Source organism: Halichondria panicea, chromosome 3 (assembly GCF_963675165.1).
Source record: "Halichondria panicea chromosome 3, odHalPani1.1, whole genome shotgun sequence".
Taxonomy (NCBI): domain Eukaryota; kingdom Metazoa; phylum Porifera; class Demospongiae; order Suberitida; family Halichondriidae; genus Halichondria; species Halichondria panicea.
Window position 1 is genome coordinate 6,348,839 of NC_087379.1, and position 23,004 is coordinate 6,371,842.

The 23,004-nt window shown below is 41.6% G+C and overlaps 9 protein-coding genes across 11 annotated transcripts in view; 3 read left to right on the plus strand and 6 right to left on the minus strand.

The window, feature by feature from the left end:
- The window catches only part of LOC135333897 (ATPase family AAA domain-containing protein 3-A-like), a 5,821-nt gene extending 52 nt beyond the window's left edge, over window positions 1-5,769 (plus strand). Inside the window, exons 1-16 of the mRNA XM_064528923.1 lie at window positions 1-109; window positions 177-285; window positions 610-686; window positions 840-1,001; window positions 1,162-1,231; window positions 1,510-1,582; window positions 1,818-1,910; window positions 2,043-2,112; window positions 2,295-2,507; window positions 3,242-3,367; window positions 3,426-3,550; window positions 3,805-3,856; window positions 4,236-4,306; window positions 4,423-4,602; window positions 4,715-4,826; window positions 5,500-5,769. The exon at window positions 1-109 is cut by the window's left edge and continues 52 nt beyond it. Coding sequence (XP_064384993.1) covers window positions 26-109; window positions 177-285; window positions 610-686; window positions 840-1,001; window positions 1,162-1,231; window positions 1,510-1,582; window positions 1,818-1,910; window positions 2,043-2,112; window positions 2,295-2,507; window positions 3,242-3,367; window positions 3,426-3,550; window positions 3,805-3,856; window positions 4,236-4,306; window positions 4,423-4,602; window positions 4,715-4,826; window positions 5,500-5,613 — 1,731 coding nt within the window. The 5' untranslated portion in view covers window positions 1-25 and the 3' untranslated portion in view covers window positions 5,614-5,769. The remainder of the gene's footprint in view (window positions 110-176; window positions 286-609; window positions 687-839; window positions 1,002-1,161; window positions 1,232-1,509; window positions 1,583-1,817; window positions 1,911-2,042; window positions 2,113-2,294; window positions 2,508-3,241; window positions 3,368-3,425; window positions 3,551-3,804; window positions 3,857-4,235; window positions 4,307-4,422; window positions 4,603-4,714; window positions 4,827-5,499) is intronic.
- The window catches only part of LOC135333920 (transmembrane emp24 domain-containing protein 1-like), a 33,099-nt gene continuing 11,822 nt past the window's right edge, over window positions 1,728-23,004 (plus strand). Inside the window, exon 1 of the mRNA XM_064528946.1 lies at window positions 1,728-1,732. The gene's annotated coding sequence lies outside the window, so the exon portion shown is untranslated. The remainder of the gene's footprint in view (window positions 1,733-23,004) is intronic.
- LOC135333146 (uncharacterized) lies at window positions 5,920-6,786 on the minus strand. The gene has a single exon (XM_064528060.1). It carries the CDS (start codon window positions 6,784-6,786, stop codon window positions 5,920-5,922), a length of 867 nt encoding a protein of 288 aa, XP_064384130.1.
- LOC135333147 (uncharacterized) lies at window positions 7,199-8,080 on the minus strand. The gene has a single exon (XM_064528061.1). It carries the CDS (start codon window positions 8,078-8,080, stop codon window positions 7,199-7,201), a length of 882 nt encoding a protein of 293 aa, XP_064384131.1.
- Window positions 8,260-14,153, minus strand: LOC135333921 (uncharacterized). 3 transcript variants are annotated; one of them, XM_064528947.1, is made up of 6 exons: window positions 11,914-14,153; window positions 10,735-10,832; window positions 10,305-10,485; window positions 10,004-10,127; window positions 9,823-9,913; window positions 8,260-9,648 (listed from the first exon to the last, which is right to left on the minus strand). In XM_064528947.1, the coding sequence occupies exons 1-6, from the start codon at window positions 11,992-11,994 to the stop codon at window positions 9,561-9,563; spliced, it is 663 nt and encodes a 220-aa protein (XP_064385017.1). In that variant the 5' UTR covers window positions 11,995-14,153; the 3' UTR covers window positions 8,260-9,560. The 3 variants fall into 3 exon arrangements, with proteins under 3 accessions (XP_064385017.1, XP_064385018.1, XP_064385019.1); XM_064528948.1 differs by having other exon boundaries at window positions 8,260-9,661; XM_064528949.1 differs by lacking the exon at window positions 10,735-10,832.
- On the minus strand, window positions 8,349-9,224 carry LOC135333148 (uncharacterized). Its single transcript, XM_064528062.1, has one exon. It carries the CDS (start codon window positions 9,222-9,224, stop codon window positions 8,349-8,351), a length of 876 nt encoding a protein of 291 aa, XP_064384132.1.
- Window positions 13,188-14,051, minus strand: LOC135333149 (uncharacterized). The gene has a single exon (XM_064528063.1). The coding sequence runs from the start codon at window positions 14,049-14,051 to the stop codon at window positions 13,188-13,190; it is 864 nt and encodes a 287-aa protein (XP_064384133.1).
- Window positions 14,372-21,451, minus strand: LOC135333901 (rab11 family-interacting protein 3-like). Its single transcript, XM_064528926.1, has 13 exons — window positions 21,228-21,451; window positions 19,789-19,882; window positions 19,519-19,598; window positions 19,128-19,237; window positions 18,790-18,879; window positions 18,285-18,459; window positions 17,926-18,029; window positions 17,635-17,725; window positions 17,253-17,384; window positions 16,977-17,114; window positions 16,620-16,745; window positions 14,836-14,961; window positions 14,372-14,686 (listed from the first exon to the last, which is right to left on the minus strand). The coding sequence occupies exons 1-13, from the start codon at window positions 21,369-21,371 to the stop codon at window positions 14,573-14,575; spliced, it is 1,524 nt and encodes a 507-aa protein (XP_064384996.1). The 5' UTR covers window positions 21,372-21,451; the 3' UTR covers window positions 14,372-14,572.
- Window positions 21,471-22,982, plus strand: LOC135333914 (nicotinamide N-methyltransferase-like). The gene is made up of 4 exons (XM_064528939.1): window positions 21,471-21,616; window positions 21,683-22,030; window positions 22,278-22,667; window positions 22,759-22,982. Exons 2-4 carry the CDS (start codon window positions 21,721-21,723, stop codon window positions 22,857-22,859), a joined length of 801 nt encoding a protein of 266 aa, XP_064385009.1. The 5' UTR covers window positions 21,471-21,616; window positions 21,683-21,720; the 3' UTR covers window positions 22,860-22,982.

Sequence of the window (23,004 nt, forward strand, 5' to 3'; positions counted from 1 at the left end):
CCTCTTGGATGCACAGTGAATTCTAATGTCCTGGTTTTGGAATCGAGGTACTAGCAGTCCCCAAGATGGAGAATTCTTTCCTCCAGCTGGATCTGGATCTGCAGGAAAGGTGAGGCATCAAGAGTATTTATTGAGCTAGTACTAATAAAGGATGATTAAACTTGTTCTTCATTTAGGATGGTGATGATGCTCCTCCTATTTCTGAAGAAAGCAAGAAGTGGGTAGGGTTTGATCCGACTGGATTAGAAAGGGCGGCCAAGGCGGTACGGGAACTGGATTCTTCTCGTGAGCTGCTTTATGCACACAATGCTTGTTTTTAATAAAAGGGAATCTCATACACATACATTCGTACAAAAGAATAGCTAGCTGTGCGGTCAGTTTTCAGATGTGATCCTTCCCTGCATAGATATAACAGTTTAAACATAAGAGAATGGAGTAATGCCAATCTTAGTTAAAGCCACATGCAGCCACCACTCATTAAACCACCCTGGCCCACCAGCTCTTTCAAAGAGCCAAGTAACAATAGTGCTGTAGTTGTAATTGTGTGGTATTCATTGGCTCTTCACTGATAATGTACTCACTGCTATTGTGTATTTATTGTTCCCACAGCTAATGCAAAGCATGCTCTAGACTTGGCCAAACTACAAGAGCAAACAGTGCAGTACAAGCATCAAGAAGAGATAAGAGTAAGTGCATTCTAATGCAACTTGAATGTACTAAGATAATAATAATTATAGCTAGCATAACATATCCTGCAGTGACATTAACTGAATTGACTTTAACTCACACACACACACACACACACACACACACACACACACACACACACACACACACAGAAACAAGAAGCTGCGATACGTCAGTGGGAAAGTGAGAGGTCACGAGTTGAACAGGAGGAGAAGAGGAAGACCCTGGGGGCAGAAACACAACAGCATCAGGAGAGGGCAAAGTACCAAGACCAGCTGGCCAGGCGACGCTATGACGACCAGCTTTTACAACAGGTTAGCATTAGATCTATCCTACCTTTGATTAAGGTTGTCTCTAGTTTATTGTCCCCACCAGCGAATAATGACCACTGCCCTTAGAATTTAGTTTTACTGACATGATTGTACAATCAAATGGTGTGAGTCTTTGAGAGTGACCATGTTTCTTTTATCACAGCGTCAGATGCAAGAGGAGAACTTAAGAAAACAAGAAGAGTCAGTGCAGAAACAGGAAGGCATGAGGAGAGGTAACAAATTACTACTCTTCAAAGTTTCTATAGAGCTTGATTTTTACAAGTCAGCATATTGCGTTCAGTTTCCAAATGATGAGAAACCATGACATGCTTTACCTGATTCTGAACACATTTTGTGGACTGTCTTTTCTCTGATGGAAATTATTACAGACGTTTTTGTTTCTGTAAATGGATTGAGCAATGTACTATTTTTCTGTCTTATAGTCACTGTTGATCTCGATTCTTTTGTGGTAGATAGTTTGCATCGTTTGTTGTCTGTTTTTCGTATCCAGGGACAATTGAGTACGAGGCAGAACTGAGGCACAAGAACGAGATGTCCAGAGTGCAGGCGGAGATACAGGGAAAGTGAGTGGACTGCACACTAGTGTTTGGCCATAATTATGAATTCAAAAAAACTTATCCTAACAATTTGCTTTTTGCCCCTGTGTGGAAACTTGAGACACCTTTCTGTTGTTGAGTGCATTTCATATCTTGCACCCAGAGATGCACAAAGCTTGTCCATATTTCATATTTAATCCACTATGAGAGTGGATTCCTCTCTGTGTCGATATGTAGTTGATTGTTTCCTACGCCCCCACAGAACTAAGATGGAGAGAGAGAACCAGGACCTGGCACTGGAGCAGATACGACTCAAGTCTTCAGAGCAGAGGACCACTGTGCTGCAGAGCATCAAGTTAGTGACCAGTGTAATCCTGATAAAATAATACAGAAAATCGAACATATTTCACCTCTAAGTATGCTTGTTACAAATGTACATGTATTAATATCATAGTGGTACATGTATCTGTTACTAAACCTCTTTCAGAGCTGCGGGCACTCTGCTAGGAGAGGGAGTTAGTAACTTTGTCACTGATTGGGACAAAGTCTCAGCAACTGTGAGTGATTAGCTAATGCAATGACTGCATACATGACATGGTATAATTATATGTAGCTCCACAAAGTAAATGCTCCTTCTTATTGGTTAAAGTTGCCTACCATACCGAGTCTGTACATAATTAAGTTCTGTGTCTTGGGAAGCTTGTTGCATGCTTGTACCCTCCACACACACACACAACAGGCTGCTGGTCTCACACTCATAGCGTTTGGTGTATACACGGCTAAGATGGGCACTGGGGTGGTGGCAAGATTCATTGAGGCACGACTGGGCAAGCCGTCTCTCATCAGGGAGACCTCACGTCTGTCACTGTTCCAGTCTATTAGACATCCGGTGAAGGCTACAAAGAAACTGTTTAAACGACCTTCTGACCCCCTGGCTGGAATCGTTTTTGAGGTCTGCGTGACTTTGTGCATTTAAGTGTAGTGTCATTCGGAACTGTTATCCGAGTTACAGAGTAGTACAGTTACTAGCCATGTCTCCCCGTGCCCATGCATTTCTCGCTCCTTATATATATTGCTTAGTTGCATAAGGTGTGCGTGTGGTATATAGTTTGTCAGCATTGTACTTTTTTACCACATGATGAGAAACTATATGACATGCTTTACCTGATTCTGAACACATTGTGTGGACTGTCTTTCTCTGATGGAAATTACGTATTAAACGCATTTTGGTACTATAAATGAACTGAGCAATGTACATGCACTCAAATTACCTCCCACCATCATAAGTGTAAAGTGGTAACTTATTTTTGACCATTCATCTTGCCAAGTAACAATTTAGAATGCCTACTGTATAGCTAGCGGGTAAGTTCGTGGGGTAAAAAATTCGTTCAACTCGAGAACGGTGGTTTTCGTGAGTAAACATTTCGTTTAGTCTCGTGGCTGCACGGCATTCCTACGTTCCAATAAGCCACACCTACGTTAAAATTTCGTGGAGGTCAGCCTGCCCACGAAAATAACGAATATTTTACCCCACGAAAATTACCCGCTATACGGTATCTAGAAAGCCAATAGTTGCATGCAACAATGCACACCAAGTAGCATGTAAATAGCCTCTGCACTCTGTCACCTTCCTCCATCATATACAATTTTACGAACTGACGTATCTACACCCACACACACACACAGTCCAGTCATGAGGAGCGTCTTCGCTCGCTGTGCAAGGCCACCATCAACACACGGCAGAACGGAGGTCTCTATCAGAACGTTCTCATGTATGGGCCCCCAGGCACTGGCAAAACTATGTTTGCCAAGGTACGTCTATATAATTATGCAGGATCCATTGTCACATGATCATCACATGCTGTTTTAGAGTCTGGCGGTCCACTCTGGAATGGACTACGCAGTGATGACTGGTGGGGACATTGTACCACTGGGCAGTGATGGAGTGACGGCCATCCACAAAGTGTTTGACTGGGCGAATGCAAGCAGAAAAGGGTGAGAGAGTATGAGTATGTATGTATAGCATTCTGATTATATGTAGAGAGATACATGGCCCCTTCAAATTACGATTAACCATGTCCAGTGCTAGCCATGTGAAATAGGATTTTCAGTAAGTGACCTTTTTTCTCACGATGGATCTTGATAATGGCTCCCCTGTGTTTGTATTTGAGACCTTGATAACTCACCCTAATGTGTGGTTGTGACCAGATCATTCTTCATTGACCATGATTATGATCTTGCACTCCTAGGGTACTACTGTTTGTGGATGAGGCTGATGCATTCTTGAGAAAAAGGAGTGAGGTACGTGCACATGAACTGAATTGCGTAACATGTTCTACTGGTATAGTTTGTTATGGGTTCAATTCCCACATGATGAGAAACCATGACATGCTTTACCTGATTCTGAACACATCTTGTGGACTGTCCTTCTCTGATGTGAATTAAGCGTGTCTAAAATTACATTGCAGACAGTATATACAGTGAAACCTGTTGTGGTCACCCTTTATACATTGTACAGGGAAAGCTGCTTACAGTGGTCACCCAGGCAACTATGGCTGTATTAATTACCAGAACACATGATACAAAAGATCGAATTTGTGGCTCATTAATCTGTGTTACATTATAAGAGCCGATGTAGCCTTCTGTAGTCAGTGAGTAAGGCATCGTGTTTTGCACACAGGTGTCCATTAGTGAGGACCTGAGGAGCACTCTCAATGCATTCCTCTACAGAACTGGAGAGTCTTCAAGAAAGTAAATGTTTTGGTTCTTGTTGTATCCTCTTGTATTCTGCTAATTTAAACTAATTGGTACATTTTGCATGTGTGTATTTATGCAGTTTTTTCACATACTTGTGTCTTTTTTTGTAGATTCATGTTGGTGTTAGCAAGTAACCAGCCGGATCAATTTGATTGGGCAATTAATGATCGTCTTGACGACCTTATCCCCTTTGATCTCCCAGGGGAAACTGAGAGACTCAGAATGCTTAAACTTTATTTCAGTCTGTTCGTTCTTGCTCCACCCAGAGTCACCTGGTGGAAAACACCGAAGTAGGCGCATTTGTGCATTTTCCCTTCTATTTAATGCATGATTCAGATGTTACTCTCACACACACACACTCTCACCCCCCCCCCCCCCCCCAAAACACACACAAAATTAAAGGAGCATTCCGTTACAAGAAGGGGTGGACTGGGAGAGGGAAATTGAGCAGATCTCAAAGAATATTATTGGTTTCTCTGGAAGGGAGATCTCGAAACTGGCCATCTCTTGGCAGGTATGTGATAAACTTTATGCTACATAGATTCAGAGATTGTTGCTATAGTAATACAATGTACAATAGGGTATCCCTCACCACAATAAGTTTGCTGAGCTGTATAGACAGGCTGTTTATGTCTTTTTATGTAATAAAATCTGTGCAGAGTGTGCTACTCTAATGTGGCAGATGCCATGTGAAGATTAAGCCCATGCTACATTTAGTAAATGTCTAAGCAGGCTTATATAGTGGGTGGAACCTCCATAAAACGGACACCATTGGGGAACAGCCTTTTGGCCGTTATAGAGAGGTGGTCTTCCTTGGGAGGTTTCGATTGCCAGCATGCTCTATGAGTCATTTCTTGCTGCAAATGAATCTTGGACCTTTGCTAACTGCTTCTTTAGCTCATACAAGCTTTGAAAAGGCTGTAGAGACAAGCTACAGCTATGTTTTCACGATTGTGCAAAATAATGCTATCTCAGCAATAATTTTCTGCTAATTCTGGGTGTGGTTGTCCGTTCTGAGAGGTTATTTTCCATTGCTAAAGCTGGTTGGGGACTAGAAAGCTGCTCGTTATACAGAGTAGAGAGGTGGTCGCTCCTGAGAGGTTGCTTTACATTGAAGTCATTGTAGTTTCAATCCGGTGGTCGTTAATGGAGGTTCCACTGTACTTTTCTTTATTTCCTCCATGCAGGCAAGAGCATTTGGGTCCAGTGAAGGTGTCCTTACCAAGGAGATATTGGACCACTGTGTGAAGGAGATGCTTGCACAACATGAACAGAAAGTACGCTGGCAGAAGGGACATTAGAATAACAGACAGCTTCTAGCGTGTGGACCCTAGTTTCATATTTATGTGACTTATTGAGTTTTTTTTATTCTGTAAGATTTTATGCACTGGATATCACTGGTTGTGTATATAATTATTGATTGCTGCAATTAATGCATATGCTATGCAGTGACTGCATTTATTTATAGTATATAGATTATAAATTTGCATAGTCCCTCAAAAGTAGTGCACAATTCAGATTTCACAAATACAAAGAGAGGTGATGGGATCACAATTTTATATAATTATGTCATTATACTACCTATATGTCACAGAATTTCTGTCTGTTTAGGTATAATTCATGCAATCGCTTGAAGTATCCGTAAAGCAGAAATCGTTGATATCCAGTCCAACAGCTTGCTTGTAACTTGCTCCGATTTGCTTGTAAGCAGACGGATCCAGGATCCTATTTCTGGACATTACCAGGGAACCCTCATAGTTCCACTGGACAGTATTCCCACAGTAGTACATTATGATCCATGAACCATCAGCAGCTTTGTCCAATGGCCACCACGTCTCAGAATGATCGAGCCCCACATCATGATAGGTGAAGGAAATGCTTTCTCCTGGCGCTGTGTTGGGCATCACAAAATGTTGGTTGGTCACGAGGTAAAGGCTGCTGTTGACAAGGTAAGTCTCGTATTGAGGAGTGTACAGCCAAGCGGTTTCGTTGATCTGTTTAATTTCAATAGTTTGACAAGGGTAGCAATCGTACACCTTGTGATATCCGCGCTGCACCCACCATTTCCCGCCAAAGTCTTTTGTCGACAGCTGCTTGACTGGTTTAACGTTCGGGGCTTTGCAGGTTGAAGGAATGGGAGGGAACGTAATGCACTTGTTGTCGGTGAGGCAACCCATGTACTCTTGAAACGTCTTTTCTTCTCCGTATGTGAAAACACATTTGTTGGTACAGTTTTGAACGACAAACTTCTGCGGTGAAGTGTCCTTGTCCCAATCCTGGAAACACTTGTAAGAGCATCCTACAGCATCCCTGCATCCTTTATCTAATCCACACTCTCCAGAGGAACCAGTACAGTGCTTCAAAACACAGCTTCCATCTACACTAGGACCAGCTCCTAGCTTTGGCTGCTCAGGCAGTTGGTGAGCTTGAGCTGTCAGCAATACTGCAGTTATGAGGGCAATAATTGGCAACATTTTTCACTTTAGCTAGTATGCAATGCAACTCTCCAGCATGTAGCATCTTTATATGCACCATGCAGTGTTAGATAATAACATGTAATAAGACAGTGTGCACATCTACCACTACAAGTATTGCATAACTGCATGGTTTTGAATGTGTGCACTTGCAGAGGGATGACATCTCAATTAAGTGTTATTTGCAATATTAGTCTTCTCGGGCCATACTCCACAATCTGATACTCCACAATCTGATACTGTAGTATCAAATTGTGGAATATGGCCCGCAAGATACAGTATCAGATTGTGGAGTATGGCCCGCGAGACTATGGCAATATGGGGATCACAATTTTAGACAGTGAAATGACATGTGCTACAAAATATCACAATTATACGTCACAAAATAATATACTTTACAGTCACAGTCTCTTTAGGTATTCATGCAATCGCTTGAAGTATCCGTAAAACAGAAATCGTTGATGTCCAGTCCGACAGCTTGCTTGTAACTTGCTCCGATTTGCTTGTAAGTAGACAAATCCAGGATCCTAATTTTGGACATTACCATGGCACCCTCATAGTTCCACTGTGCAGTGGTCCCACAGTAGTACATTATGATCCATGATTCATCATCAGCTTTGTCCAACGGCCACCAGACCTCAGAATGAACGAGCCCCATGTCATGATAGATGAAGGAAATATTCTCTCCCGGCTCTGTGTTAGGAATCACAAAGTGTTGGTTAGTCACGAGGGTAAGACTGTTGTTAACGAGGTAAGTCTCGTATTGAGGAGTGTACAGCCAAGCGGTTTCGTTGATCTGTTTAAGCTCAATAGTCTGGCAAGGCCAGCAATCGTACAACTTGTGATATCCGCGCTGCACCCACCATTTCCCGTCAAAGCTTTTTGTCGACAGCTGCTTGACTGGTTTAACGCTTGATGCTTTGCAGGTACTAGAAATGGGAGGGAACGAAATGCACTTGTTATCAGTGAGGCAACCCATGTAGTCTTTAAACGTCTCTTCTTCTCCATATGTGAAAACACACTTGTTGGTGCAGTTTTGAACGACAAACTTCTGCGGTGAAGTGTCCTTGTCCCAATCATGGAAACACTTTGAAGAGCATTCTACAGTTTCCCTGCATCCTTTATCCAGTACACACTCGGCAGAGAGACCAACACAGTGCTTTTCAACACAGCTTAAATTTACAGTAGGATTGATTCCTAGCTTTGGCTGCTTTGGCAGTTGGCGAGCTGTGGAGGCAGTGGAGGCAACTAGCAATACTGCAGTTATAAGGGCAATAATAATTGGTCTCAACATTTTTTGATTTCTAAGCTGTCACACATCTATCATCAAGACTAAGGTTAGTCTCGAATACCCGCCTCAACCTAAAAGCTCAAGCTTTTAGGTTGAGGCGGGTATTCGAGACTAGACTAAGGTCGCCTCAGGAGTAACTTCCAAACACCCACGCATTTTGGTCTAGTGATTTTTATGCCACATCATGATAAAATTAGCTATCAGTCCCTCATCAAACAATTAATTTCACAAAGACATAATATACACATGACTTCACTTTCCCTATATCTCTTTAGGTATTCATGCAATCGCTTGAAGTATCCGTAAAGCAGAAATCGTTGATGTCCAGTCCGACAGCTTGCTTGTAACTTGCTCCGATTTGCTTGTAAGCAGACGGATCCAGGATCCTACTTTTGGACATTACCAGGGAACCCTCATAGTTCCACTGTGCAGTGTTCCCGCAGTAGTACATTATGATCCATGATCCATCAGCAGCTTTGTCCAATGGCCACCACGTCTCAGAATGATCGAGCCCTACATCATGATAGGCGAAGGAAATATTCTCTCCTGGCGCTGTGTTGGGCATCACAAATTGTTGGTTAGTCACGAGGTGAAGACTGTTGTTGACAAGGTAAGTCTCGTATTGAGGAGTGTACAGCCAAGCGGTTTCGTTGATCTGTTTAAACTCAGTAGTCTGACAAGGGTAGCAATCGTACACCTTGTGATAACCACGCTGCACCCACCATTTCCCGCCAAAGTCTTTTGTCGACAGCTGCTTGACGGGTTTAACGTTCGGTGCTTTGCAGGTTCGAGGAATGACAGGGAATGACATGCACTTGTTGTCGGTGAGGCAACCCATGTAGTCTTGATACGTCTGCTCTTCTCCATATGTGAAAACACATTTGCTAGTGCAGTTTTGAACGACAAACTTCTGCGATGAAGTGTCTTTGTCCCAATCCTGGAAACACTTGGAAGCGCATTCTATAGCCTCCCTGCATCCTTTATCCAGTATACACTTGACAGAGAGACTAACACAGTGCTTTTCAACACAGCTAAAATTTAGAGCAGGACCACCTCCTAGCTTCAGCTGCTCAGGCAGTTGGTGAGCATGAGCTGTGGAGGCAATCAGCAACAATGCAGTTATGAGGGCAACAATTGGTCTCAACATTCTCACTTCTTTTCTGTTTTTAAAGTGCACCCTCATGAGGCATGCATGCTAAATATGCACCACAGTGTACCAGTATACCACCAGAGTGTACACAGTAAGATGGCCAGTAGATATTGTGCATGCATGTGATTGGCATGCATTGCATAGCTAATGACCTTGTAACAAAGTTTCAATATAACAAGTGTTACAGTAGAAATCTAATTTCAGATGAGAAAATATATATATGCTAGAGATGTAAAAGGCTATCATGTGCATGCCTGCCACTATATACATGAACTAATAAAATTAACCTGCACTTGTGGAGGGATAATATACAAGTGTATCTCAAACAGCTATCTATAATAATTTATTACTGAGCATTCCATCAGTGTATAGTGTTTCAGTCTCAGGTACGTTTTTCGGAATCTTGTAGTAACTACAAAATCTGCATAAAAAATCTGCATAAAGAGATTAACAGTTGTATTGGGAATTCGACAATCCTTAGGTATACAATCTACACAAACGGGGATCTAGCCTTATAATATAGGGTCTTCACTCTGTATAATTTTATATACTTGGCCCTAAGAGGGGAGGGGTTACAAATAACACTGGTACTCACGACTGAAGAGTTGAGAAGGTTCTGTGAGTCATTGAGCATCTTTTCATTGTTCTCTTCAGTGTCTCACAGCTGACTCTCATACTCCTCCAGTCTGCAGTGAGGGATTAACAAGCGAGTATTCATACAAGTACCTTAAATTCCATTGCATGGATGAAGCGAAATACATCATAGAAAAATGTACCACTATAGTCTGCTCCTGAGTCCCTCACTGTCTCTGTGGTCCTCTTGTATAGGTCCTCCAGTCGAGAGGGGAGGTCAGACAGCTCCGGGAGAGGGGAGGGGGGATCGGGAGAAGGTACAATGTGCTAACACGAAACAAGTCAGTTTAGTCAGCTACATGTATACACAATAATTATTATATATAACTAATAATCATCTCCAAGTTTAAAGTGCAGTAACTTCACTCTTAAAGCGCCCATATCTACCAATCAATAGATTCTTAGTTAACTTTAACCACACATGCATTGACTAGTAGCCCTTACCTGATTGCTGAGTTTTGAGACCTCCTGATCAGCCAGCTGAGGCTCTGCAGGGGTGCTGCTTTGGGAAGGAGTCTCTGCTACCATGAGTTGGTGACGTCGCTGCAGGTGACGTGCCATGAGGGCGGGGCTCTCTCTGGACACACTCACAGCACCCACCTCATAGAAGTCATCCGGCGAGGACCTGCATGTGATGAACAGTGAATGATATAATGACACAAATGATCAAATAAGTCAACAGTAACGGGCCTAACATTTTCGAAGTGGTAGAACACCTAAATTAATTTTGCCTCCTAATAATTTAAGAGTTTGTGTATAAAGGTGGTTATATAGTATACCATCATGCATGCATGCATGCGCATTGACCAGTGTGGGCACATCACTGAATCAACAGAAATTCTTAGGGTTATAGGTTAATAATGATTCTACGTACATGCAGGGTTGGCTTGATGATTTTTTCTTTTCCATGTGTAATAGGCAAGGGCCGTTGGGTCCAGTGAAGGTGTCCTCATAAAAGGAGATACTGGACCACTGCATGCATGTGTGAAGGAGATGCTTGCACTAACATAGACGTACAGAAAGTATACTAACTGTGTGACAGAGCTGTGAGATCTAAACAAGTGTGCCAGGCATATAGCAACTGCATGCATGAACTATACCTATATATTTGCAAATGTTGATTGTTGTGCATGCAATTATATATATTGGCCACCATTGGATTGACTGCTTCAACATTGAACTAGATACCTTTAAGAGTCTCTTCAGTGCAAACAATAATTATTGTTTATTTCCGTAGTTTTTTGCCGACAGAGATTCTTAAACATGCAGCAGCATGCAGTTGAGTCGGTTCTATATAATTTTTATGGTAAGTTGTATTAAGTTTTTAATGGCCTTGAATATAATTATCTCTTATTATGTAAACCTCAGCATGCAGTCTTTTATTATTGTTACATAAGAACCCACTTGTGTGCATGGCCAGTAACTGCATGCTATATACCTGGCATTGCATATACCTTGACCTTGAATATATCTATTAAACCACCTTCAATGCATAATACTTAAATATTGTTAATTCTGAGTGGGCAGTGCAGTGGCTATATGCACACGCATGCATGTGATAATAATATCACCTAGATCTGTATATATATATATATAGCCTTGCATGTATAATATTGGAGCCTCGTTTCCAGGCTAAGTTGTCTCTAAAATAATGCTATAGGTCGACAACTTACTACTGTTAATTCCTTTAAAGAAAAATCGGTTTTTATGTACTCAAAGTCAGATGTTAAAAAGGCTGTATATGTGCCAACCGTGTTACCCGGCTAACCCTACATGAACGAATGTGCACTTGTGACAACAAAAACTACAGTGCCTGTAGAGTAGTTGCATGTACTTATATCTAAGTAAGTGTGCTGATGCTATTGTCTCAAGTGCTTAAAATTTGCATGCATGCATGCATGCATGGCTATAATGTTGCTTAGCAAACTGAAGTGTTTCAGTCTCTGGTTATATTAATTACGTATAGAGTAAAACCATGTTTGAATTTGAGGGAGCAAAAGGCTTAAGCCCCTCTAATTTCCCCCTGAAATTAACCCTGCAGGCAGGCCTATACCTGTCTGAGTCTGTGCGTCCACTTAGAGAAGCCATGCCTTCCTCTCGGTTCACAGCTGCATGCTCCCGTGTCCAAGTGCATTAACAAAGGACAGCTGTGCCTTGAGTGAACTCTGCGTCCTTCATCTCTTTTGTGCCTGTTCTTGAGACACCTCCAGTTGGTACTGCAAGTCCAACATCTTAGTCATGCTTACTTTCGTGCGGAGGATGTTTATACGGTTAAAGAATGTCATTAATCTATGAATCTACCAACCGCTTACTCCTTGAATAGTGTCTTATGTAATGAAAACCATGCAAAACATGCTCCTTATGTCTTCTTATGTAATGGAAACAGTGCAGAACATGACATGCAAGTTTAGGGTAAATGGTGAAAACATGTAATATGCATGGTATAGCTGGCACCCTGCACCCCTTCTCTTTCAAAGGTCTTATATTATAATTACATTCAGAGATATGTACTACCCACTTTTTTTTAAGTTAGTATCTTAAGATGCCTGAGGTTTAGGGTATAGAAGAGGGTATTGTGAGACGGAACCAATTATGAAACAGCTATTTAAAACAGGAGTGCTTCAGCCATTCTTTCGGCATTTAATTATAGTAATAGCACAATCATGCAGCGTTAATTGCAATGGTGTCTCGTAATACAATACCCCTAGCTGTCTCATAATGCCCAAACCACTTTAAACACTAAAGAGCTAGCATTAGCTGCAAACAAAACACTGTAACTAGTATTTTTTTGCTTACATGCAAAGCCAATTGACCATAGTAGTTAGTGAACAGGCTATTTAGCTCGATCACCAATCAAAGGCTCTTGATGCAATACAGGGGAGTACAGGTCTTATAGTACCCCTTGTATACCCTACCACATTTTTTAAAGGTTAAATGAATCTATTGGGCAGGCTGATCCTTTTGTGTACATAGGGAAGAGCCTTTGGGTAGTTAAGGTGTCGAGATTAATTAGTGGACCACTGATCGACTGTGAAGCAGTATACTTATATAATTATAGATAGAAAGTTATAGGCCGTATGACCGAGCTGTGAGATCAAGATCTATGCCAGGCATACTATAAATACAGCAACTGAACCACCTCTATAGCGATATCTAGCAATTGATTTGTTAACAGATTGCAAATTATAGATACGTTAAAGAGTCTCTTCAAACAATTAATTATAGGGAGGGATCACAATTTCAGAATGAAATATAGCTAGCTATAATTATACAAAAATTGTTTTTACTCAAGTCACAATATTTACATACAGTCCCATAGCTGTCTGTTTAGGTATCCATGCAATCGCTTGAAGTATCCGTCAAGCAGAAATCGTTGATGTCTAGTCCGACAGCTTGCTTGTAACTTGCTCCGATTTGCTGGTAAGCAGATGGATCCAAGGTCCTACTTCTGGACATTACCAGGGCACCCTCAGAGTTCCACTGTGCAGTGGTCCCACAGTAGTACATTATGATCCATGAACCATCAGCAGCTTTGTCCAATGGCCACCACGTTTCAGATTGGTCGAGCCCCTGGGCACGATAGGTGAAAGAAATCTTTTCTCCTGGCGCTGTATCGGGCATCACAAATTGTTGGTCGGTCACGAGGTAACGACTATTGTTGACAAGGTATACCTCGTATAGAGGAGTGAATAGCCAAGCTGTTCCATTCAGTGTAAAATCAAAATTTTGGCAAGGATAGCAATCGTACAGCTTCTGATAGCCGCGCTGCACCCACCATTTCCCGCTAAAGTCTTTCATCGACAGCGGCTTGATAGGTTTGACGCTTGATGCTTTGCAGGTTGAAGGAATGGGAGGGAGTGTAATGCACATGTTGCTCGCGAGGCAAAATAAGAAGTCTTGAAATACTTTTCCTCGTCCATATGTGAATTGACACTTGTTGGTGCAGTTTTGAGCGGCAAATTTCTGAGGTGAAGGGTCCTTGTCCCAATTGAGGGCACACTGTTCGACGCATTCTAGAGTTTTCCTGCATCCCACATCCAGTACACAGTTGACAGAGAGTGAAGGGCAGTGCTCTTCAACACACTTTACATCTATGCCAGCTCCTAGCTTTGGCTGCTCAGGCAGTTGGTGAGCTTGAGCTATAGAGGCAATCAGCAACACCGCAGTTACGAGGGCAACAATTCTCAACATATTTCCTCTTCGTTTTCTGTTCAGATATTGTGTATTGTTTCAAAACATGCAGCTGCAGTTTTATATGCACCAAAGGTTAGGTAAGAATCCATAAGATGTAGATCTGCTATAGCCATTGCACATGTGATAATTACAGGGAGTTGCATAATATTGACCCTTATCCTATAATAATTATTGTATCCTATAATAGGAGTACAATAATATGCTAGATTATAGTTTATAGTATTATGCACGCAGCAGTTTTATAACGTTAGATAAGAATCCTGACCAGTTGGCTGCACATGTACATGCATGCATGCAGATTACATGGTATTGCATAATTTGATTTTGACCTTATAACAAAGTTTCAAGAGAGGTATTGATAACAAGATGTTTATGTACTCGAAGTCATACTGAGGTTCAGATGAGTAGCAAAAAGAATTAAGTATGCATGCATGCAACTGTGTTAAAAAGACTGCGTGCTCCTACATGAACTAATAAAATAAACCTGCACTTGTGGAGGGATGACATATACAACAAAACTAGTGTATCTCAAGTAGTTCTGGGTACTTCTCTATAATGTTGCTGAGCAGTCCGTCAATGTAGCGTTTCAGTCTCAGGTTACGTTCTTCGGAATCTTGTAATGCTTTCAAAATCTGCAGAAAAGTACCAATACATCAAAAGTTGAATATTGGAAATTTAAGGTCAATCCTTAGATAACAATTTATACACACACATGCATCCGTGTGCAAAACTGTAACTGTGACTATACTCTAAGCCAATAAAAATATTTTTTTATGGTTACCTCGTCTTTGGAAGCATTGTCCATTTCAGCTGCTAGTGAATCTTTATTCCTGGCCAACAGTTCTTTGCCCTCCTGTAAGAATCGGGCCTGCATCTCCTCATTCTTTGTGTGGGCCAGCTCAAGCTCCTATAAGGGATCATCAGCATGCAATGAGTATATAGGCTGGTATACGCTTGCATAAAGTCAAATAAAAATTATACTGCATACTTTACTTGTACAAACCATTGGATACACTGATTACATGTATAGGATTGCAGTGTGTTTGCAAACTGTTAATCAGTTATATTTCTGCAGGGAAAGCCCATTTATTTTCAAGAAATTTACTGGACAGATGCTTTTAGCCTTTTCTCTGTATGTGCATGTGTTTCATACATGTACATGTATAACAATGTATGACAATGTATGAAAAGTCATATGCATTGATATTGTCATTTGAAAAATTATCACTTTCACCGCGTTTTGTCTGTCAGCGTAAGTAAGTAAGTAACATTCTTGGAAAGCATTTCTCATTGGAAATTCTTGACTACAACCTGGGCCATGGGCGGTTTTTCAGAATTGCGTTTGCTTTCACGAAGCAGATTACCTCTCAGGCTCCACATCTTTTACCTTCGAGGCTATACAACTACAACCAAGAGTATATAATAGAGAGAGTGTGTCAAACGTATACTGTGTATCAGATGTATCCAGATAGTTAACGTGACTTCCTGTACATGGGCTTGGAATTTGCACACTGACCAATCCAAGTGTAATCTATCAAAAAAGTAGATTACATCACCCACACTTCAGTCAGTGTGCAAATTCCAAGCCCGTGTAAGTCACGTTACTCTCCAGATACATCTGACACACAGTATGCCTACGTTTGATACTCTAGCTCTCTCTATTATAATAAAAGCACCACAGGTGCTGGTGCCTCGGTGGAGATGCCAAAGCTACATATAAAGCTACTGAAAGCTTTTATACACTCATAATTATAATGAACATTTTTTGCATGCAAACTCAAAGAGTAGGTAATGATCAACCATAATTGTTGTTAAAAACGATCGATGCCAAAAGTTCAAGTCTAAAATTAATGGCTGCATCAGCAGAGCCTTGCAGCTCTCTTCTCACTCTTGCAGCTACCAATAGCTAGCGTTCTAGTGCAGAGCTAACTACTAAGTAGAGTAGCAACACTCGGTAAACAAGTTTGGCTACGTGCTCTTCTGAAAAGGCTGCAATGGCATTCCAAGTAGATCTAGGCATAACAAAACTAGGCATAACTCGAGAACAAAGCATTATTTTGCAAATCCACGAATTATAATCCAAGTAAACATGACTAGAAGCCTATATAAACTCTTACTTGCACTTGATTCATACTTGAGCAGCTGTAGCAGTCTACACAGACACAGACACACAGACACACAAACACACTACCGTATACCTCGCTTGCGCATGCGCACCGAGGCATAATAATTATACAATTCTGCTATCTTTAAATGACTGCACAGCAACGTCACATGAGATGAGCGTGGCTGTGACACCTCGCATTTGAATCTATACAAACCTCCTTTTCTTCAACTTATAGTTAGCTGGAACGCTGGCTAAATAGCCAGCGTTCCAGTGCAGAGCTAACTATAATATTATAATATTGGTAGCTGCAAGAGTGAGAAGAGAGCTGCAAGGATCTACTGCACTGATGCAGCAGCCATTAATTTTAGACTTTGTACTTTTGGCATCATTCATGGTCGATCATTTCCCACTCTTTCAGCTAGCTTCCCTGTGATTACAGATACGACATTGAAAGGTACCTTTTTAAGAGTGTCTATCTCCCTGCCCATGTCAGACGCTGTGATGGATTGACTGTCTCTCTCCTTTTGAGCCTCCTCACACTCGCACTGCAACTGCTGCACCTGACAGTCCCTCTCATGAACCTCCTATAAAGGTGTGTGCAGGCCGTGTGTGGGGGTGTATATTAAAGAGCCGTACTGATAATGTAAGATGGATCAACACTACACAGATTGAGCTCTCTTAAATATACAACGTATTATTTTATGTAAGACCGCTTTTTTATTCTGCTTTATAATTAACCTGTACAGATAACACAAAAAAACCATAATTATGCTGTCCCAGTTGTGGATTTACCTTTAAAAATCAACACCACCTACCTGTCTGAGTACGTCCCCTTCAAGAGACCACGCCTCCCTCTCGGTTCGCAGCTGCTCCCGTGTCCTCCGCAGCTCCTCCTCCACTCTCCTACGACCATCATCAGTCTCACTCAACTCATCCTCTCGAGATGACAACTCCTGGAGGCAAGGGAGTCACAATCAAACAGTGTACAAATAATTATATTCACCTAAACGTTAATCTAACACGAGACAAAGATACTCGAGAAATCCTAGATATCAAAATGCAGCATACTGCTAGACAGTACAAAAACTCACCTCTTGAACAAAGGACAACTGTGCCTTGAGAGTAAACTCTGCATCTTTCATCTTCTGTGTCTGTTCTTTAGACACCTCCAACTGGTACTGCAAGTCCAACACCTTCTGCTCACTCTCGTGCCGAACTTTGACCTACATGTTACGATGTAGGAACAATAGCTAATAGCTACACACAAGCTCACAGTACAGGATGGAGGAAAGAAACTGATTTTAAAGCTCTACTGTGAAACCCCTCGATATACATGTACTTTGTTTCCGCGATTATACAGAGAATGTTTTGGTTGAGGGTTTGTACACAAACAGGGGGATCTAGCTTTATGAGGAGTTCAGTCTGGGACTTGGCCCTAAGAGGGAAGGGGTTACAAATAACACTGGTACTCACGAGTGAAGAGTTGAGAAGGTTCTGTGAGTCGTTGAGCATCTTTTCATTGTTCTCTTCAGTGTCTCGCAGCTGACTCTCATACTCCTCCAGTCTGCAGTGAGGAATGAACGAGTGAGTACAGTACAGGGTGTGCATTTCAGTTTTCGGATAAATGCAAAAAATTTTACCATTCATACAAAATCGCACGTACGTGTCTTAAGCAAAACCACCTCTTGTAGTTTACACATCAAACTTGGCTGCAAATCTACATGTAGCAAGGGACATGCCGTAACACTAGCTGTGCGTGCCCACCTCGTTTTGAGGTCCACATTCTCTCTCTTTAGTCTGCTCCTGAGTCCCTCACTGTCTCTGTGGTCCTCCTGTAGGTCCTCCAGTCGAGATGTGAGGTCAGACAGCTGGGGGAGGGAGTACAATGTGTTAATACGATACCTATAGAAGCAAGTCAGCTACACAATAATCATCTCTTAAAAGGCTCCAGTTTAAGGTGCAGCAAATCACTAACATGTCCTCCACTACAGTCAGGATACAGGGTAAATAGTGATGCTAAGTGGCCACGCCACCATTGCTTAGATCTTATGATATGATTATGGAGGTCAATTACATGGATCAAATATCTTTAACCACACATGCATCGACTAAGTAGCCCTTACCTGATCGCTGAGTTTTGAGACCTCCTGATCAGCCAGCTCTGCAGGGGTACTGCTTTGGGAGGGAGATTCTGCTACCATGAGCTGATGACGTCGCTGCAGGTGACGTGCCATGAGGGTGGGGCTCTCTCTGGACACACTCACAGCACCCACCTCATAGAAGCCATCCGGCGAGGACCTGCGATGAATGAAAAATGATCAAAGTGTCAACAGTGATTTAGATGCCTAGAATTTTCAAAATGGTGGCAATCCCCAAATTTGCCTCTTTAACAGCATAACTATGTGGTTTGTCAAGAGGTGGTTAGTACCACCGCTGGACCAGTGTGGGCACATCCCTGAATTAACAGGCATTAATTCCTAGGGGGTTAGCTAGTTCATACCCTTAAAGAATGAATTAACTAAAAACCATGTGTTATACGTGTATGTAAGTAATGAATGACGTCTTTCCTAATAGACACAGACGATAGTGCTTCAATGAATTTGATAGTACATGTAGGTACTAACTCACGATGAGTGGGAGCGTCCAACAGCACCTCTCGTGCTGGAGTCGGTCTCCTCTGATGACTCCAAAACTAACTCCTCCTCTACACATTCACCTCTGAGAAGCAAATAGGAGAGTATAAAAGTATAATTTTTTGATATTGGTATATCAACACAGCTAGTTATGTACATGGATTGTTGTTTCCCATTTGGAAGTATGGATTTCCTTTCTACACAGTGTACCAATACTAAAGTAAACTTCCCCCAACATGTCCAGTACAGGGTAGCCCCTCTGGACAATAACATGGACTCTACCCACACTGCTGTATATACCCAGTACCCGAAACATTCTAACCACACACTTACTTTGGAGCACTGGAGTGGTAGCCATTGGAGAGGTATGCAGTGAATCGATGGTCTAGAGGGTATATGTCCTCACTGGAGAAGGCACTGTCATAACCACCGGTAGAGCCAACCTGGGGGAGGAGAGAATAGCTCACTACACAGGACTTTGTGGTATTTCCTTGCTAACTGTGTGGTGATGTCATGTATGCAGTGGCCACATTAGCTGAAAACAGTACATGTAGCGATACAGTTACAGAGTACATGTACACATTAATGTAAACAAACAGTGAGAGCTTACGCACAAATACGTGCATTACAGGTATGGACAAACATTCTAAGAGATCACTGCCGCTGTACATATAAGGTCTTCATTCTTGAATGAATCTAGAGAACATCGCTACCATCCACTCACCTCTGCGTTGCTGTTGTCCTCAGTGAAGGATAACAGGGAACACAAGCTAGCACTACTGGAGCCAGGCAACTGGTGGTGCTCTGTACAGACAAACAATGAGTGAGTGGGAGGGAATAAATCAAACCCTAAACTATAATTATAATGTGTTTCATGCTATCTACAACCATAGTTACAGTCACTAAGCAGTAACATACATATAGCATGTATGTCAAATAGATCAATAATTATACTTGTCATGAATGAGAGGTGTATAGTGATGGAACCACTCACCCAGAATGTAGGTTTCTATTCCCTGACAGAACATGGAGAATGAGATGTGCTGGGAGTTGGCCGGGTCCATTTCATGAATTAGCATGTCCACTTCCTATAGTCAAGCACTATACTCAAATCCATACAAGCACAACAAGTATACATCATTGAAAGCATGACTGTGTAAATACGTATCAATCTCATGTGTGATAAACATTTCCTCAACAATCTGCCTGCAATGATGAGGCCAGTGCTAATCAGTGCTAACCATAAAACAAAGAATCATTACATGTATATATGCAGCCGTTTAGACTACACCACAACACACCCAAAATGCTTGTAAGAGACCAAACAAATTACATGTACATGTACCTGGTAATCTCTCAACCACTATGACTATTGGAGACAATAAACACTCACACAGTGGGCCAGCCACTCTCTCTCTCTCTCTCTATTCAACTACCACCCACTACATGTATAATAATAGCAACAAAGGATGTGGCACTCGTTAACACAAGTGTGGGAGGTGTGAGCTGTTAGAGCAAGCAAGGATTTTGAGGTTATACATTTTTGTAACATGTATATGCTTTTCTCAAGGAAGACAAAACAGAAATACTTTGATTACACATCGATGCACCTTAATAACTGCAACTATTTCCAAACCACCTTCTAATGAATCCTTTAAAAGTGTGTGCATTGCCATACTTGTCTTTTGTTCACAACAACCATTCACTAGGTGTAACACAATACTGACACCATTATAGGCCCCACACATGCACTCATCATACACAAAGCCATGTGGGCAGTAGGGCATTTGACTAACGACTGTTGCTAGGATAACATAACTATCTCAACAGAGTGGTCACATTAACAGAAATTGTATATACATCTGTACGTGTATGAGCACACTCCATTACATGGTCTACAGTCTATCGAACAATTTCAGAGAGTTAAAGCCAATGGAAATTACTCATCAGTATAGTCTCGGGGTACAGAGTAGGTAATTCAAAAATGGTTGGTGTATGTTTAACCGTAGCCTATGTAAACGAATAGCTAGAAACCAAACAATAAGCCCCTCCCCCTTCAGTAGAGATACAGCGTTGGGGACCACTTAAAAACTTGAAGGCATGTACTACAGCACTGTATGTAGATATATTAAACATAATACATACAACAGTAACTTTAAAGGCTTAGCATTCAATATAATTATCATGCAGCTAAGGTATTACAAGCCAGAACAGGGCAGATACGTAACTACTCCAGTGTGCGAAAGCAAAGTAGTCACGACACATCACCTTTATTATAAACAATGGACAATGAGACATTCAATATGTAGTACCACTATCAGCTGACCATACTACTACTGATACTCTATAGCTAGCTAGTTGTGTATAGCTACATCTGTGCCTACACACACCCTATATTGGAATGTCCTTGCTGGTACTTATATCATGACTGACCTGAGTCTCTCCAAAGTGCTCTAAGCCAATGCTCTTAAAGTCCTGGGCAGATATACAGCCATCCTTATCCCTGTCACACAGGTCGAATATTGTCTTCAGGTGGTCCACACCTTGCTTCAAACTGTCATCTACCTCGGAGCCCATGGCACCATCCAAGAACACCAAGCACAATTAATTATGTATGCGTCTCCAGGAGATGCTCAGGACTAGATTCGTTTAGGGGCGTGGACCATCAGAGCCCCTCCCCCCTTGGCTGGTTGTCATTTGCACATGCGCGAGTCTTAGTCTGTTGACGTGACTATGACGTGACGTACATACACACCAGGGTCACAAGCCAAAACATTAATTGACGTTATATAAACGATTATTAAACTGCTGGAAGCTCACAGGTACGTACCAGTATTAGTAAATTATAGCTATTTGATATTCTGATTTCTATGCTTCTTATTCCTCAGGTAGATAGATACATCTAGGACCTAACTTTTATAACAGAATGGATGAGACCATTCCTTATGACAAAGATGCCAACTTTCAGTTTGACAGTAAGGCATATCTTCAACGATATACTCATCCGATAGAAGCATTGGGAATTCAAGTACAGTTTCTCGAATGTTGGCATCAATTCTACCGAGATTATCACCAAGACTTTGATGAGTCCAGCTCTACCATGCTGGAGTTTGGTGGAGGTCCTACGCTGTGGTCACTTATCAGTGTTGCACCTAATGTGAGCAGTATCACTTTCTCTGACTATGCAGAGACTAACAGATCAGAGATAGAGATATGGAGGGACAATGAATCCGGGTGTGAGTATCACAATGATCAATATACAGTACATACTACAGTGGAACCTAAAGAAAGAGATTATAATTATATAAGCACCTAGGTCCCGAATAAGCAGTTTGTTAGTACAAAACATCTGTGTACATAATGTCTAAAACCTTGTTCCCTAAACTATGTAAAACTCATGGTATTGTATTGTGATCAGTCTTTTGTCTTGAGAACAATTGATAACACATAATACTCTATTCACAATCGTGGTTTTCTTTTCAGGTCATGACTGGAAACCCTATGTTGAGTATATTGTCCGCACCCTTGAAGGCAATCAAGACCCGAATGCTGTTGATCTTCGTGTGCAAGAACTTCGCAGGAAGTTACAAAACATCATCTTTTGTGATGCACACTCTGAGAAGCCACTTGGTGAAATGCAGCAGAAATTTGATGTGATTCATACAAACCTTTGCCTTGAAATTGTGTGTGAGGATAAGGATGCATTCTATGCTGTGTTTTCAAAATTTCATCAATATTTGAAGCCAAGAGGATACCTTCTTTGTCTAGCTGCTTTGGAGGGGTCCTGGTACTTGTGTTGGAATGGAGGGGGCCAGAAGTGGCACCAGCTATACTTGCAGAGTGAAGATCTCGATACAGCTATGGCGAGATCTGGTGAAGTGTAGATCTAACTATAGTCATGTTGGCATATATACTTACCATACCATCCAGTCCAGTAAGTAATCATGTTCTATTCTGTGCACAGGTTTCACTATACTCTACACACGAATTGTGCATCCAGCTTCAACTAACCTCATGAGTGCTACGAAGAAATGGCGGTTTATCGTGGCCAGAAAAAAAGACTAGCATTGTGTGCACTGGTGTGTCCTCAGTTTTTAATCATTGTGTAACATGTACATGATACTGACCCGAATTTTCTTTTTTGTAACGCTAGGTAGAGAGTATTCCGTATTTTATCTTTTAATAGGCTATGCTGCAAAAGAGGGAGGGG